The 14,746-nt window shown below is 44.3% G+C and overlaps 1 protein-coding gene across 1 annotated transcript in view; it reads left to right on the plus strand.

Annotated features, from left to right (window-relative positions):
- The window catches only part of March3 (membrane associated ring-CH-type finger 3), a 176,124-nt gene extending 161,779 nt beyond the window's left edge, over positions 1–14,345 (plus strand). The window contains exons 4-5 of the mRNA XM_008840974.3: positions 6,520–6,729; positions 13,412–14,345. Of these exons, the coding sequence (XP_008839196.1) occupies positions 6,520–6,729; positions 13,412–13,570 (369 nt within the window). The 3' untranslated portion in view covers positions 13,571–14,345. The remainder of the gene's footprint in view (positions 1–6,519; positions 6,730–13,411) is intronic.
- Positions 14,346–14,746: the final 401 nt, after the last annotated feature.

The following is a 14,746-nucleotide window of genomic DNA, read 5'->3' on the forward strand; positions in this document are numbered from 1 at the left end:
ATATATGACATCCGCCTGCCTCTGCCTCCTGAGTGCTAGGATTAAAGGTGTGTGCCACTACGCCCGGCTTTTTTTTTCTTTTTTTAAAGAGAGATTTCCATAGGAAAACAGGCAACTCACTGCTGGGTATTCCAACTGTATGAATTGTGTCTGCTTTGGGTGTTTTTTCTTTTGTTGTTTGGGTTTTTGAGATAGGATCTCTCCCTCGGGAGATAACCCATGCCAACCTCTGCCTCCCAAGTGCAGAGATTATAGACATGCGCTACCTACCATACCTGGGTGCTTCACATTTGTTATGGTACCAGAGAAAACAAGGCAATAAGGATGTCCCTGGCTGCCCACAAAGCCCTTTGCAGCAACACGGGTGGCCTGCCAGGTGAAAGATACCATACAAATTGGTATTCTCGAGCTCTGACCTTGGCTTTTAAAATACAACTAACCACCAGTGTACCTGAAGACTGAGGGTAAACTAAAGGCCATTTCGGACTGGTATTTTAGCTGCTTCCATCCACAAGTAGCAGGATGAATTAGTTGATATCTCACACTGGGGGACCACAGTAAGCAAATACTCCTTCTTGTACTGATAAGAACTGGTAAGGTATGATCCTCTCCCCCCATTTCCCTCATTTTTTGCTAAGGATATGGAGAATAGTTAGGAGCATGCACCTTAAGAATAGACTATCCAAAACAAAAGCCAAGGCTACTCTTGTGTAATTACCTCCTTCAAATATCACTGTATGAATGTTTGCATGTCACACATAGGATACTGCTAGGCATATAGTATGGGCTGAGGAAACACAAGCTGTTGTCATCTGTTCATCATTAAGTGCCTGGTGAGTGGCAAGCCCTGTCCTAGGCACTGCTAGTGTACAGATGAGGCCCAGTGGGAAGTGGATTACAAATAAGACTGCCTTATACCTTATCTACCCTTTCCTGAGATGTGGAATAATCACCTTTCTCAGAGCATGGCAAGGGTCACTGGTTAAAGAGGCAGAAGTCATACAAAAATCAGAAATGTGATAGGACAATAATTGAGAAGAGCAGCCTTTTGTTTGTTATAAATTAGATCAACATGCTTACATGCATGATAATGTTGTTGAGAGTAAATGCCCAGAAATTGGACCTCATTCTGGTTAGATAAAAGAATTAACATAGATCAGAGCAGCAGCCTAAAAATTTTTGTAAAATTACCATGATAACATCCTCATCAGCTAAACATTCATACACACAGTTAGCATGAAGTACCATGTCCCACCTAAGTTGAAAAGAAACAGGAGAGAGAGAGAGAGAGAGAGAGAGCACATTTTGTCCAAAATAAAAATGTTAATATAGAAAGCAAGGAACAAAAAGTGAGGCTGGTTTGAATCCCACCTCACACATCTACTTGCTATCTATCCTTAGCTGAGTTAGGAAACTCTCTGCTCCTCCCATACCTTTATCTAAGAAATGGGAAATTCTACTAGCTCCTACAGAAGAGTTGTAAGGACTCCATAATAAACTCCAAGCTTCTAGCACTGAGCCTGACCCAGCCATAACTCAGTAATAGTATTTTTACTGCTTTGGTTTGATATGCATTAGCTGAACATATGCTTATTCCACTGTTTGTTACTCTTCTCTCTCTCTCTCTCCCTCTCTCTCTCTTCAAATATACCTATGTGTGGCCAGATGTGGTAGCATATGCCTTTAATCCCAGCACTCAGGATGCAGAGGCAGGCAGAGCTCTGTAAGACTGAGGCAAGCCTGGTCTATACTAGTGAGTTCCAGGCCAGCTAGGGCTACAGGGATACTGTCTCAAAATACAAAACAAACAAATATGTGTGTCTGTTTTATACACAGGATACATACTTAACATACATACACACACATAATCCATGTTTATTTCAGAAAAACAATGTACATTCCATAAAATTTAAAGCCCACTCATAATCTCATAATTCTACCAGGAATAGGTATTATTTTGTTTGGTATCCCTTTAGTCTTTGTCCATGTAAGAATACTCTATGTAAATATAAGTTTCTGTGTGTCTGTAAGTATGTCATTGCTCATGATGGTTCATAATATGTATTCTGTACAGAATAATTTTTTCTACTTAGCAATACAACATGTCTATAAACAAAAGATGTACATTTTCACTTGATATTATAATGTGATATTCTACATAAATTCTATAATCAATTTAGATAATTCCATATTGTTGGAAATTCAAGCTAATCAAATCTTCTGTGTTATGAACTCAACCTGAATCCAGTGTCTGTGCATTAAGATGCTTTGTCAGTAGCCTTTACCTTGGCTCAGGGCAATATTTTTCTCAACAGTAGACCATTGCTGCTATTGCTTAGAGAGATAAGTGGCACTTGGGATTTGAAGAAGACACATATTTTTGCATAACAGCACTAAGAACACCACATCTAAATATAACCAGCAAAGAGTAAGCTGGAACTCCCCAAAAATAGTGCTAAAAAGTACAATCATAGGGCTGGAGAGATGGCTCAGTGGTTAAGAACACTGACTGCTCTAGCAGAGGACCTGGGTTCGATTCCCAGCACCTACATGGCAGCTTGTAACCATCCATAACTCCAGTTCCAGGGGATCTGACACCTTCTTCTGTCCTCCATGGGCATTGTACGACATGGGTACACTTACACACATGCAGGCAATACACTCATACACATAAAAATAGTATAAGAGCACTGGCTGCTCTTGCAGAGGAACCAGGTTCAGTTCCCAGGACCCACATGGCAGCTAATAACCACCCCTAACTCAAGTTCCAGGGGATCCAATGCCCTCTTCCAGCCTCCATGGGCACAACGCACACGTGGATACACTTACTTACATTGCAGGCAATATACTCATACACATAAAAATAGTAAATAATTTTTTTAAAAAAGAAAAAGAAAAAAAGTACAATCATAGACATAGAAAGTGGCCTGGAAATTCCTCAGAAACACAGAAGATTGGCAAACAATTAGAAAACAAGACACTGGGAAGAAGCACTTGTCATTTCTAGTTTGTCTTTTGCACATTTATTTTATCTTTCATTGGGGGGTACTAAGGAATGAACCCAGGACCTGGCCCTTAACCCCTATACATTTGTTTCATCAGATAAATCTAGGACTGGAGAGATGGTTCGGTGGTTAAAGCATTTGCCACGTGCCCTGGTTAGGACATGAGTTTGGATTTCCCCAAACCCACATAAAGCCAGATACAGAAGCACACACCTGTAATCCCAGCACTTACAGTGAGATGGGAGGCAGAGGCGGAAGGGGCCCCAGGAGTGCAGAGGCCAGCTAGCCTGGTAGACTAGGCAGTGAATGAGAGACCCCGTCTCAGACAAGGTGGAAGGACGTTGTCATTTGACCTCCATATGTACACCATAGCATGCACACATATGCACATGTACACACAAAGATAGAGGAAATAAATAAATAAAAATCAATATCTTTATCAAGTAAATACCAGTTCAGAATTACCTCCTTCCATATCTTAATGTCAAAAATCACATAGGTAAGTCAAGTTAAAAATTAGCTTTAATAAACTATGTCCAGAATTCTCAAGTAAAAGCAAATAAAGGAAGTTGCGGCCAAGGAAATTAGCATGTCTGTCCACATGTAGCATATTACTCAGGGCCAACTGTTCCTGCAAAAGGAGTCTCAGGGGTGACGACACTGACTTCCTGTTTGCCTCCAGGGAAAATTCAACTCTAAAGAAATTGAGTTGCTACAACTTGAGCACCATTATTTTAAGAAACTGAAAAATGTCTTGGAATTTTAATTTTCAAATATTTCATTAATAACATCTGATGAAGCATCGCGAGCCTGATCCTCAGAACACCTGGAGCAATCATTTAACCTTGTTTAGTCTCTGTAAAGCTGGGGTAATAATGACCTGTTTCTACTCCTCCCATCATAGCGAGATCACCAGGACTTAGGCAAGAAAACGTTAATTAATGAGAACTCTTTGAATTTCCTTGAAGCTTCTGAAACATATGTGGTGGTGTGACAGTACATGGCAGGGTTAATATGTTTGCACTAAATCATTTGTTAAATCACATAGTGCTGGATTTATATGCACAAAGAAGTCAACCCTCCCCTTCTCTGTGTCCTAATATTTATTCATGTCCACTTTGGAGTTGATTGACTTCTTTCAGCATCTCAGTTTTAAAGTGGGTTATCCCTAGAGGTACTGTGCCGGGGTATCCAGGCAAACATCTGAGGAAGGAGCCTTCCCCGCAGACTTTCTTCTGTGCCTTTTCCTGATGCCCCCCTTTGCTTATTTCTGGAGGCTTCTGCCAGGCACACTCCAGCTTGCCTGCCCTCTGTGCAGCAATTCTGTTTTTTCTTTACATCCTTGAGCATGACCTCCCCTTCCCTTCCTTCTCTAGCCATCTCCACCATCTCTTGTCACCCTCCATCAGGGTTTTGTAGCAGTTGCTGCCCTGGCCACCTGGGGTGTCTCCTCAGCAGCCAACAGCAAACAGCACTGCTGTTTGTGCTCATGCTGACAGGCAGCGCAGGGGCTTGTTCGTTGGGTGGGGACTGGAAGGAAGACAGAGCCAACAATGTCACCCCACCCTACCCCATTAGCTGTCCTACCCTACCTCACTTCTCAGGGCTCATTGGCCTCCGCCATTACTACATAGGACAGTGAAATAGGAATGTCAGTTATCTTGGGTTGTGTCTTCATGCTAATCTGTAGACAAGCCATCAGGTCCTATTACTATATGCTGACACCAACACGTAAACACAGACTCATATTGTAATCCAGTGTAGAATGGATTAGAGGACAAGGAGAGGCTTCCAGGTATCCTTTCCCAGTGAAGGCACACAGATGTACTTAATTTTTTTTTAATATTTTATTTTTTTATTTTGCTTATTTTTGATTGCCTATATGTATGTATGTGCACCAGTGTTCTGCAATGCCCATGATCAGAAGAGAGCATTGGATTCCCCTGGAACTGGAGTTACAGCTGGTTGATGTGGGTGCTGGGACTCGAACCCTGGTCCTCTGCTAGAACAGCCAGTGCTCCTAACCTCTGAGCCATCTCTCTAACTCCTTACATTTTTTTTAACAGTCTCACCATGTAGCCCAAGCTGACCTTGAACTCATGATCCTCCTACCTCCTCTTCCCAAGTACAGAGATTATAGGCATCAGCCACCATCCTCACCAAGATATACTTTATTTTTTTTAGTAGTAATTTGTGTTAAAATGTGGAAAATGCTGTCCATCAAGAACCCGAGAATAGAGAATTTTTGTTGGCATCAATAAGTATATAATACCTGTGTAACTGACCTCAGCCACTCAGACTCCAGATGCCCAGTGGTGCCCACCTTTATTCCCAGCACTTGGGAGGCAGAGGCAGGGGGATCTCTATGAGTTTGAGGCCAGCATGGTCTACATAGTGACTTCCAGGCCAGCTGGGGCTACAGGAAGACCCTGACTCAAAAAAAGACAAAAAAAAAAAGTAGACATTAAGTATAAATCACATTATTGGCATAAACTATCTGATCATGTGGCCTTGGGCATAGAAAATGCTTTTATCAGGCAGTCTGTTATAGGACTCAGACTTGACTTCTCTTCTCTTCTTCTCTTTTCTTTTCTCTTCTCTCTTTTCTTTTTGAGACAGGGTCTCCCTGTAGCCCCAGCTGGCCTGGAACTCACTATGTAGAGCAGGCTGGCCTTGAACTCAGAGATCCTCCTGCCTCTGCCTCTCAAGTGCTGAAGATTTATTTTCTTAAGAGCCAGTCCAAAGCCAGTCCTGAAAATAAAACTTGTCTTGGGAATTTGCAGGATTTCAGCAATCTGGGCCTGCTGACCTTCTCTGCACACATTCTGAATGAAGAATCAGGAAAGCTTTGACTACATGACCATGCTCCTCAGACCTCAGCTGTTACCTTCTGTATTGGTCAGCTTTATATCACTATGAGGAAACAGCTGAAACAATTAACTTTTTCAAGAAAAGCTTTATTTAGGCTCATGGTTCTGAAGGTTCAAGTCCAAGGTTGGCAGCCGTATTGGTTTGGTCATCTGATGAAGGCAGCATATCACGGTCAGAGAATGTGTTAAAGCAAGTTGTCTCAGTACCAGGAAGCAAAGAAATTAGACCCATGTCCCATGATCCCCTTTGAGGGCATGAGCCTGATGCCCTCTGTAGTTCCACAGCACCCAGAACCAAAAAGCATTTACGCATGAACTTTTGGGGGACACTCATAACCCAAAGCAGAGTAACATCTTTTCTGCTTTTCACAAAGGATCAGTGCAATTCACAACAGTAGTCACTGAGATAGTTTCACAAAAAGCAGGTCACCTACAGCAAGGACATTTTAAACTGTGGTTGTTATCATTACTATTCAGAGGACTGAGGTATGGAAATAAGCCCTTAATGCTTCCTTATCATCTTAGAACAGGTCCGAAGCACCTCTGCCCAGATCTTGAAGCAAAGGCAACTTGATAGCAGTACCCCCACCCCACACTGGCTAACTTAACCTCGTCCCTTACTTTTCTGTTTCTTTTTCTGACAGTGGCTCAGAAACCCTGGCCCCCAGCATGAGAAGCGGACTCTGTTTGGAGACATGGTGTGCTTCTTGTTTATAACGCCCCTGGCCACCATCTCAGGCTGGCTGTGCCTGCGGGGCGCCGTGGACCACCTGCACTTTAGTAGTCGGCTCGAAGCCGTCGGACTGATTGCACTCACTGTCGCACTCTTCACAATTTACCTCTTTTGGACACTAGTAAGTATGGCCGGTGGCTGGGGTTTAGGCTGCTGGAGCTGCAGTGTCACTGCAGGCACAAGCCTCCCTCTCACCTGCCAGGTAGAAAGCAGACCTTCACGTGCTGGCATGGCACAGGTGTGTGGTTTGGTGCATGGTGGAGTAGGGGAGAGAATATGAGTGTGTGTGTGTGTGTGTGTGTGTGTGTGTGTGTGTGTGTATGTGTGTGTGTGTGTGTGTGTGTGTGTGTGTGTGTGTGTGTGTACAGATCAGATAAAAAGCCTGAGTTTGGGACCCTCACTAGTCAGACACCTTGGATGCTTCAGATTAAGGCATGGTGCTTTCTCTCTCCTTCATGTTTCTGGGACCATGGTATACTATGAATGATGCAGTTGCCGCTGCGGCCATCTACACAGATCATGAATCCTCCTTGCTGGTTATTTCTTTCCTGTGTTCTGACGAGGCCTAAAGTCTTTGTTGGATGTGGGGCTGGACTTTGCTGATGGTGATTCCATGTGTTGGGATATTGACTCTGCTGGCCATAAAAGCACTAATTTATCTAGCTGAGAGTTTTGCTGCCACCAAAGAAAAGTTGTTTCCCAATAAATGTCCCTGGTGTATCTGAGGGAGAAATTTTAAGCATTCTTTTTTTCATTCTTTTAACTTCAGGCAGTAAGTTGACTGCTTGGGCACCAGCTGGTGGCACCCACAAAGGACACTGTTTACTCCCTCTTTGTGCTGCCCTGTGGGAGTTGGGGGAGAGGGGGCACTGCCTACTAGAATCTGTCCAGAAGCCCCCCCGTCCCGGCACTGCTGTCTTGTGTCTGCTTAGTTGTAATCTGAGCACGTTCGATTGTTATTCAATAGGTATTTCCTGTCTAAAGTGTACCCTTCCATATCCCACAGCACAGAGTCAGCAGTGGAGCTGGTCACAGCTCACAGCTCCCCCTCCCTCCCTGTTCCTTCCGCTGCCACTCAGACCTCTGCTTATTTCCCTCTTACTCATGCTGTGGCTCTTCCAGCTCTGGTCTTCCTCTCCTGTGGGATGTTCAGACAGTAAGAGGCTGAGTTTCAGGCTCAGGAAGAAGGACATGACTTGAATGATGGTAAACTGGGCACGTTCTCATGCTAAGAGCTCAGCTGAGTCTTCCACTTAATTCAGACATTCTGCTCCCTGATAATGATACCCCCCCGCTGCCAACAAAAACTATTATTGCCTCCTCTAATAGTCCTCACATGTAAAGTGTGCCCTGGTTCACTGTAAATCAAACAAGGAAGTTGATCCAGAGCTGCTATTGTGATGAGAGGAGGGTTAGGAATAAGAAATTAAGCAGGGGCTGGGGAAATGGGTAATTTCAATGTGCAAAAGCACTTTCTTTGCAAGTACAAGGACCAGAGGAGTTCAAATCCCAAGCACCCCATATAGAAAGCCAGGCATGGCTGCATGTGTCTGTAACACCAGCACTGGGAGAAGGGGGACAGACGGCTCCAGGGAGCTCGCTGGCTGGTGAACCTAACTGAAAACCCGAGCTTCATAGTGAGAGACCCTGTCTCAAGGTGGTAAGGCTGCAGTGCTACTCTACATCTTGCTGTAGCCTCACACACATACACCACACGCACAGAAAATAGTCTAACTACATCTCACTCTGCTAGCCACACCACCTTGGAGAATCATTTCAGTCCTCCGAGACTGAAATGGGCATTAGATCTATGAAGTGGTGGCAGTGGTCATGACCCACCTCCCTGGTGTCCTGCGGCTGCAGTGGAACAGTACACAGGAAAGTACTCTGGAAACTAACAATTAAGCCAGGCTTGTTTTTGGTCTTTTTGAGACAGGGTCTCCCTGTAGCCCCAGCTATCCTGGAACTCACTATGTAGACCAGGCTGGCCTTGAACTCACAGAGATCCGCCTGCCTCTGCCTCCCGAGTGCTGGGATTAAAGGCATGCACCATCACACCTGGCAAGAAGAGGGGTTTTTGTTGTTGTTGTTGTTGTTGTTGTTGAACTGATTGTTTTTTATAACACATTTAAGCCTTTTTTAGTCTGAGTTTTCTTAGAATTATCCCTCTGTAGAGCGTACGCCGATCTAATAAGCATGGGGAGGGGGAAAAGAAAAGAGGAAGGTGACTTAGAGAAAAATGGAAAAGAAAGCTTGGATGGAAAACATAGCTAGACTAGGCTTTTCTAGAATAGCATACAGCACTCCAGAAATGCTTCTGAGAGGCAGTGCTGCACAGTAAAAAGCACATGTCTTTACACTCCAAAGGCCCTGCATTTGAGTCCAAGATTCAGCCTCCTAATACTTAAGTAACTTTAAGAGGATACTTAACCTTTTACTCTTCCTTAGACAAAATAATAATAATAATAATAGTGATAATAATAATACACTTTTTTAAATGGAGGAAACAATTGCTAACCCTGGGTCATGAAGATTAGTAGGATGACATCTGGGAACTTGCATCTAAGCACTCAGCCCAGGGCAGGCCCTGGGCCGCCTTCCTGTGGCATCCCAGCCCCTCCAACTCCCCTATTCTTGCCGTCCTCTAGAAAATACAGAGTAGCGGGAGGGAAGGAAGGCGCCGCTCTACTTTGACTGGTATGAAGAAAATGTGCTGTGGAGTCAGCTCAGCAATAGGTTACTGAATATAGAATAATTCCTTCCCAGATAAATGCTGTACTGAGCAGCCCTGGCAAGAGCCGTAATTCAGGAGCTGACAGCCACTTGCAAAGTGCCCTCCGGCAGCAACCCATTGTAAACAAGCTGTCAAGCTTAAGGAGAATATGCTGTGAAAATGTCTCAGATAAACAAACACCATGTCAGTCCAAGCCAGGCTCCTCTGGAGCACTCCTGGAAGAGCCTCTCGGCTGGCTCCAGCTGGTGGTACTGTGACAAGGGACAAGCACTCACTTCGAACCTCAAAGTGCCTTTGGTGGCCCGCAAGGGACCTATCATGATGCAAACTCAGAATTCTGCCCCAGTCCTGTGTCCCAGAAGCCCACCTTGGACGCAGGAGGTCAGGTTCTCTACATTCTCCATCCATGACTAAGGAAAGGTACCCCCCCAAAATCACACTTTATGTCAGACAAAATTTTAAGTGCATGAACAGACAGAGCCAGTGAAGGACTGAGTCTGCCATAGCAATGAACTGTCTCCATCCTCATGTGGTGCTGGAGTCCAGTGCTGTGGTACCGGGCATCTTTCCACTCACTGCACCACTGATGTTCCAGGCCCCAGCACCCAAGAAAATGAAGGACCCACTTCCCTGGCGGTGAGCTCCTAGGCCCCTGGTTTGATCATTTAAATTCTGCTTATAAAAGAATCTAGTTCTACAGTAACCTACACTCACTGTGGGGCTGGTTCACAATTGCAGTTTCTTTTTATTTGCTTGTTGCTTTTATTGTGTAGTTTTATTTTTTGACAGTGTCTCACTATGTAGCCTAGGCTCTTCCTGAACTCACTGCCATCCTTCTGCCTCAGTCTCTAGAGTGCTGGGATTGCAGGCATGAGTCAACACATGGCAACTCTCCCCAGCAGCCTACACAGCCTCAGTGTTCAGTGAGATTTCTTCACCGCCATTTCACTTCTAAACAGACCCCTTACACGGTGCAGAGACAAGCGGTCTGGGCCCACTGTAGGGAACGTGACTCACTGAAACCCCGGTCCCATCCCAAAACTTCCCAAGAGAAGATATGATAGATTTCCCAAAGCCTGCTAAAATAACTTCACAGCAGACCTCTGCCATAGCCTGTCACCTCCCTGAAAGGGAGATGTGGGTGCTGACATTTTCTACCTTCCATTCATGTGGTAATAACTCACATAAACAGACTCCACCCAGGACAGTAAGTTTAATGTCCTTTATGTGAATAAATGAATAAACTTTGGAAACTCATCCCTAATGATTGTACTTTAAAAATAATAGTGCTGCACCCTTTTTCCTACCCTCTCCTTAAAACCTCAGATTTAAAGTCTATGAGCCTCCCCACATTTTGTCTCACTGCCTCATTATTTCTCTAAATCAAACCTTTTTTCCTTTCCTGATATTGCATTTTGGGCAGGGAGTGTCTTGAAGCATCTAAAGACGGGCACATACTAGGCTGGGGCCACTGCAGACTTGTTTCCTCTGTCTTGTGCCCAACTTCCTGTGTTTGCCCTGATCACCTTCAAGTTCTCTGTTGAGTGTGGTAGTTAGCAGTAATTAAATTAGATGAGCATGCTCTCATTTGTATCTCTACACAAGTGAGCTGATATTTTTTTTTAATTTCTTGGCCAAGAAACAAGGAAACCTGCCAAGTCCTCGACTCTGGGTGTCTCTTGAAACAACACTTCTCAGGACCGAATGTAGAGGCAGATCACCTGGAGACGTGTTAAGATGTGCTCCGTGAGTCCTTAGGTCTGGGTGGAGACCAGAACTGATATTCTAACCAGCTCTCAGAAGATACAGCCTGTAGCTGGCCATTAAAAGAAATAGCTCAAAGGCCAGCCTGGTCTACATAGTGAGTTCCAGGACAGCTGGGGCTACAGGGAGACCCTGTCTCAAAAAGACCAAAAAAAAAAAAAAGAAAATAGCTCAAGCTATTTCCTGTCAGTTTTCCTGAATCTAAGAAAGTTGTCATAAACTCTTCTTTTCCATATCTTTAACCCATAGAAAATCTTAAATCAAGAATGCTAACTTATGTGTGAGACTGTACTAATTGCTTTGTAAGCAGTTTCTCAGCTATCACTGTTCACATTTTACAAACAAGGCTAAAGCTTGCGGACAGCCTCACAAAAGTCGGGCAGCCACTAGGTGGAGGACGGACATTCCAGCCCTGTGTGCCTGACCTGAGCCTGTGCCTGCTGGCACCCACAGCCACTTCTTGGGGTTGCTAACCCCGAGGTGCAGTGCCACAGCATCATGGAGGAGGGACTGTTAAAGTCCAGCTTTTCTGCACTATTTTGATTCTGGACTTCTCAGATTGCAGAAGTTCTTTAGTATTTGTCTGTGTTCTGCCTTTTTCTTGAAGGGGCAGGGTTTCCCACCTGCCTCACATTTATTTGTGGGAAACACCGAACAGCAGCTAGGCAGAATAAGATAGAATAAACTTTAAAAAAAAAAAAAAGGAATGAAGGGAGGAAAGGAAAATGAAACAAAAAGAAAAAAGTAAAGAAAGGAAAAGAAAAAAGGGACCTCATGCTGTCTTGGTCAGGGTCTTTTGGAGAAAGTTCATCTGTGAGAGTTTAAAAGCTTATGATTTTCATACATAAATCTCTCTGGCACTCCGCCTATGGCATTTGCTTCCTCACCTCAGAAATGTGAACAGATGGCCTTGAATTTCATGATGCTGCTATAGAGGACCAAGATCTGTATTCTCCTCTATTTCTAGAGATGCTGAGTTAAAACCATCAGGTCAGCCTACTGCTGTGGACTCTTACAGTGGTCTACCCAACCCACCCTCTCCAAGACCATTAAACAGGGCAGACCAGGGTGACTCCTCACTATGAGCTGATGTGTGCCTTCCTACACAGTGTATACTGAGGAATCTGGATGCACTCAAACTGGAAACAACCCCCAATTTTATTTTTCCATCACATTTATTCATTCGTGTGTGTGTGTGTGTGTGTGTGTGTGTGTGCGTGTGCACACACAACTTACAGGAGTCTCTTCTCTCCTGTGTACCATGTGGGTCCCAGGAATTGAGCTTCAGTCATCTGGCTTGTCAGCAAGTGATTTTACCACTTGACCCATCTCACTGGCCCCCAACCCCATTTTTTAAAGTATGTCTTCAAAGGTACAGTCTGAATTTTCTGGGCAGGCCATCAATTTCTGCCAGGCTTCTCCAAAACAGATTTAAGTGTCTCATTCCAATGTGTCTACATAAAAAGAAGCACTGTAGGGTACAATTAGGTCCTAACTGCTGAAGGACTCACTGCCTGTACCATCAGGTATTACATAAGAGGGGCTTAAGCTTGGAGCACAACCATGGAATCTTCATTCACTCATTCATTCACTCAGCAAACTCTTCAGCAACCTCCACAGTATCTGACATTGTGAGAGGTGCTGGGACTGCAAAGATGACTGAGACACAAGCTCTGCTCCCAAGACACTTCATGTACATGGGGAGAGACAAGCAAGTATGGTGTTGAACACAGGACTGGATGCCATGCTCAGGACCAAGTACAGCTGTGCAGATTGTCCACAGCACAGGAAAAGGGTGTTCTTTGCATCCAAGTATGAATGGGGTCCTCTGTGGTATGCAGTGTCTAACCTGCAGAAGAGTTCATGGAGACCCAGAAGCTCTGTGTTTTAAATGAGCAACATGAGGAGCACACAGGTGCACTGCTCAGCTGGACAGGCATGGAGCCGTTTCTCCAGCCAGACTGCTTCACAACTAAAGCTTTGGGGCCCAGAGCATCACTGACCTAGAAACAAACCCCAACTCGAAAGTACCTCATCTCCTTATACTCTGATCTCACCCAATATGTGGAGGAGAAAAGGAAGCAGCCATGCAAGGCCCACCGTGTTCACACCTGGGGGACACCTGAGTAGTTCCCAGCACCCCAGCACTCAGTTGCTTGCTAGAACACTTTGTCAACAATGTTCTTGTTCCCACTCTGGTGCTGCCAGCCCTGGGAAGCTGTTTTAAATGACATGTTTATTTCTTGAATTGATTGTCAACTTCTGCCCACCTATTCATCTTTCACTTTTCCTTTCCCACTCCTAGGTGTCATTTAGGTACCACTGTCGATTGTATAATGAATGGCGTCGGACCAATCAGAGGGTGATTCTCCTCATTCCAAAGTCTGTCAATGTACCTTCTAACCAGCAGTCCTTGCTGGGCCTCCACTCGGTCAAGAGGAACTCAAAGGAGACAATTGTTTGATGTTTGTGTGGTTGGTTGGTTGACTCATTGTTTGGGGTTTGGAAGTTTCTGCACTGGGGGCATGCACTGAGCCACCCCCAAGCCCTTCCCTTGATCTTGAGGGTCTAAGAACACCTGGAGCCATGTTACCACATCGCCTGAGCAAACAAACTCTGCCAGAAGGAAGCAAATGCTGTTTGACTTAAAAATCATGGATGCTGCACTCGTATGATCTTTGCTAAGCTGCCAAACATGTTTATTTAGCAGATACTGTATGAAATTTTCTGAACACCTCTTTAACATATGAGGAAGGTTGTCCTTCTAAGGATGCAATTCAATTCTTCCTTTTTTATTACTATTTCAAATATAAATATATATATATATATTAAATTTAGAGGATAATCAAAAAGCCAATGTAAAAACTGGTTTCTTGGTTTGGATGGGTTTTACTTGGGTCAGTTTATTCATTTCCCAGTTTCTACTGTGGATTCTTGGGGTAATTTGATAGCTTGAGTGGTCTTTTTCATCTCTTTCATGTCTCTTACTCAAGGAGACAGCATAATTACTGCAGAACAAGTCACATTTGAAGGATGTTTTGTACTAAACTCATTTAATTATTCAGTTTTTAAAGGGAAAAAAAGGCGCGGCAACTCTCCACACAGTGAGTGTTTACTTAAGTATCATTAAGGAGAAAAAGGACGGTGAACGGCACGGCTCGCTCCCTTCAACTTGTTTGGTACTGACAGCTGACAGAAACTATTTTCTAATAATAAATATCCAGTGTGTGAAAGACAAACCCTACGGATTGCAATATTCTTTCTCTTTTTGGTCTTAAAGCCTATGTGGTTTCCCAGACTAGATTAAAACCAAAAAGTAGACAAGAAGGTTGGTGTTCTCGCTCCCGCCTAGCCTGCATCAGCTCCTGTCTTGGTTCCACACTCGTAGTGTACTGGAGGGTCATTAGACATTTCTAGGCACCCTAGGCCTGCTTTGCATATCAACTAGCATTCCCATTGCTCTAATGAATTTCTTGCTCGACAGGTAGAGGTGACATAAAGCCTGTCCTAGCAGTGGAGCACTCAGTCCTAGACCCCTCCTGTCAGATTTCCAAGAAAAAGGAGCTCCATAGAGTGCCTTTCCCCAGCCACGAGCCAATTCTGTCACAGGCTTGTCTCCCTTTTATGAGTCTGGCATAGA

Source organism: Nannospalax galili, unplaced genomic scaffold (genome assembly GCF_000622305.1).
Source record: "Nannospalax galili isolate Female #2095 unplaced genomic scaffold, S.galili_v1.0 scaffold490, whole genome shotgun sequence".
In the NCBI taxonomy this organism is placed as follows: Eukaryota; Metazoa; Chordata; class Mammalia; order Rodentia; family Spalacidae; genus Nannospalax; species Nannospalax galili.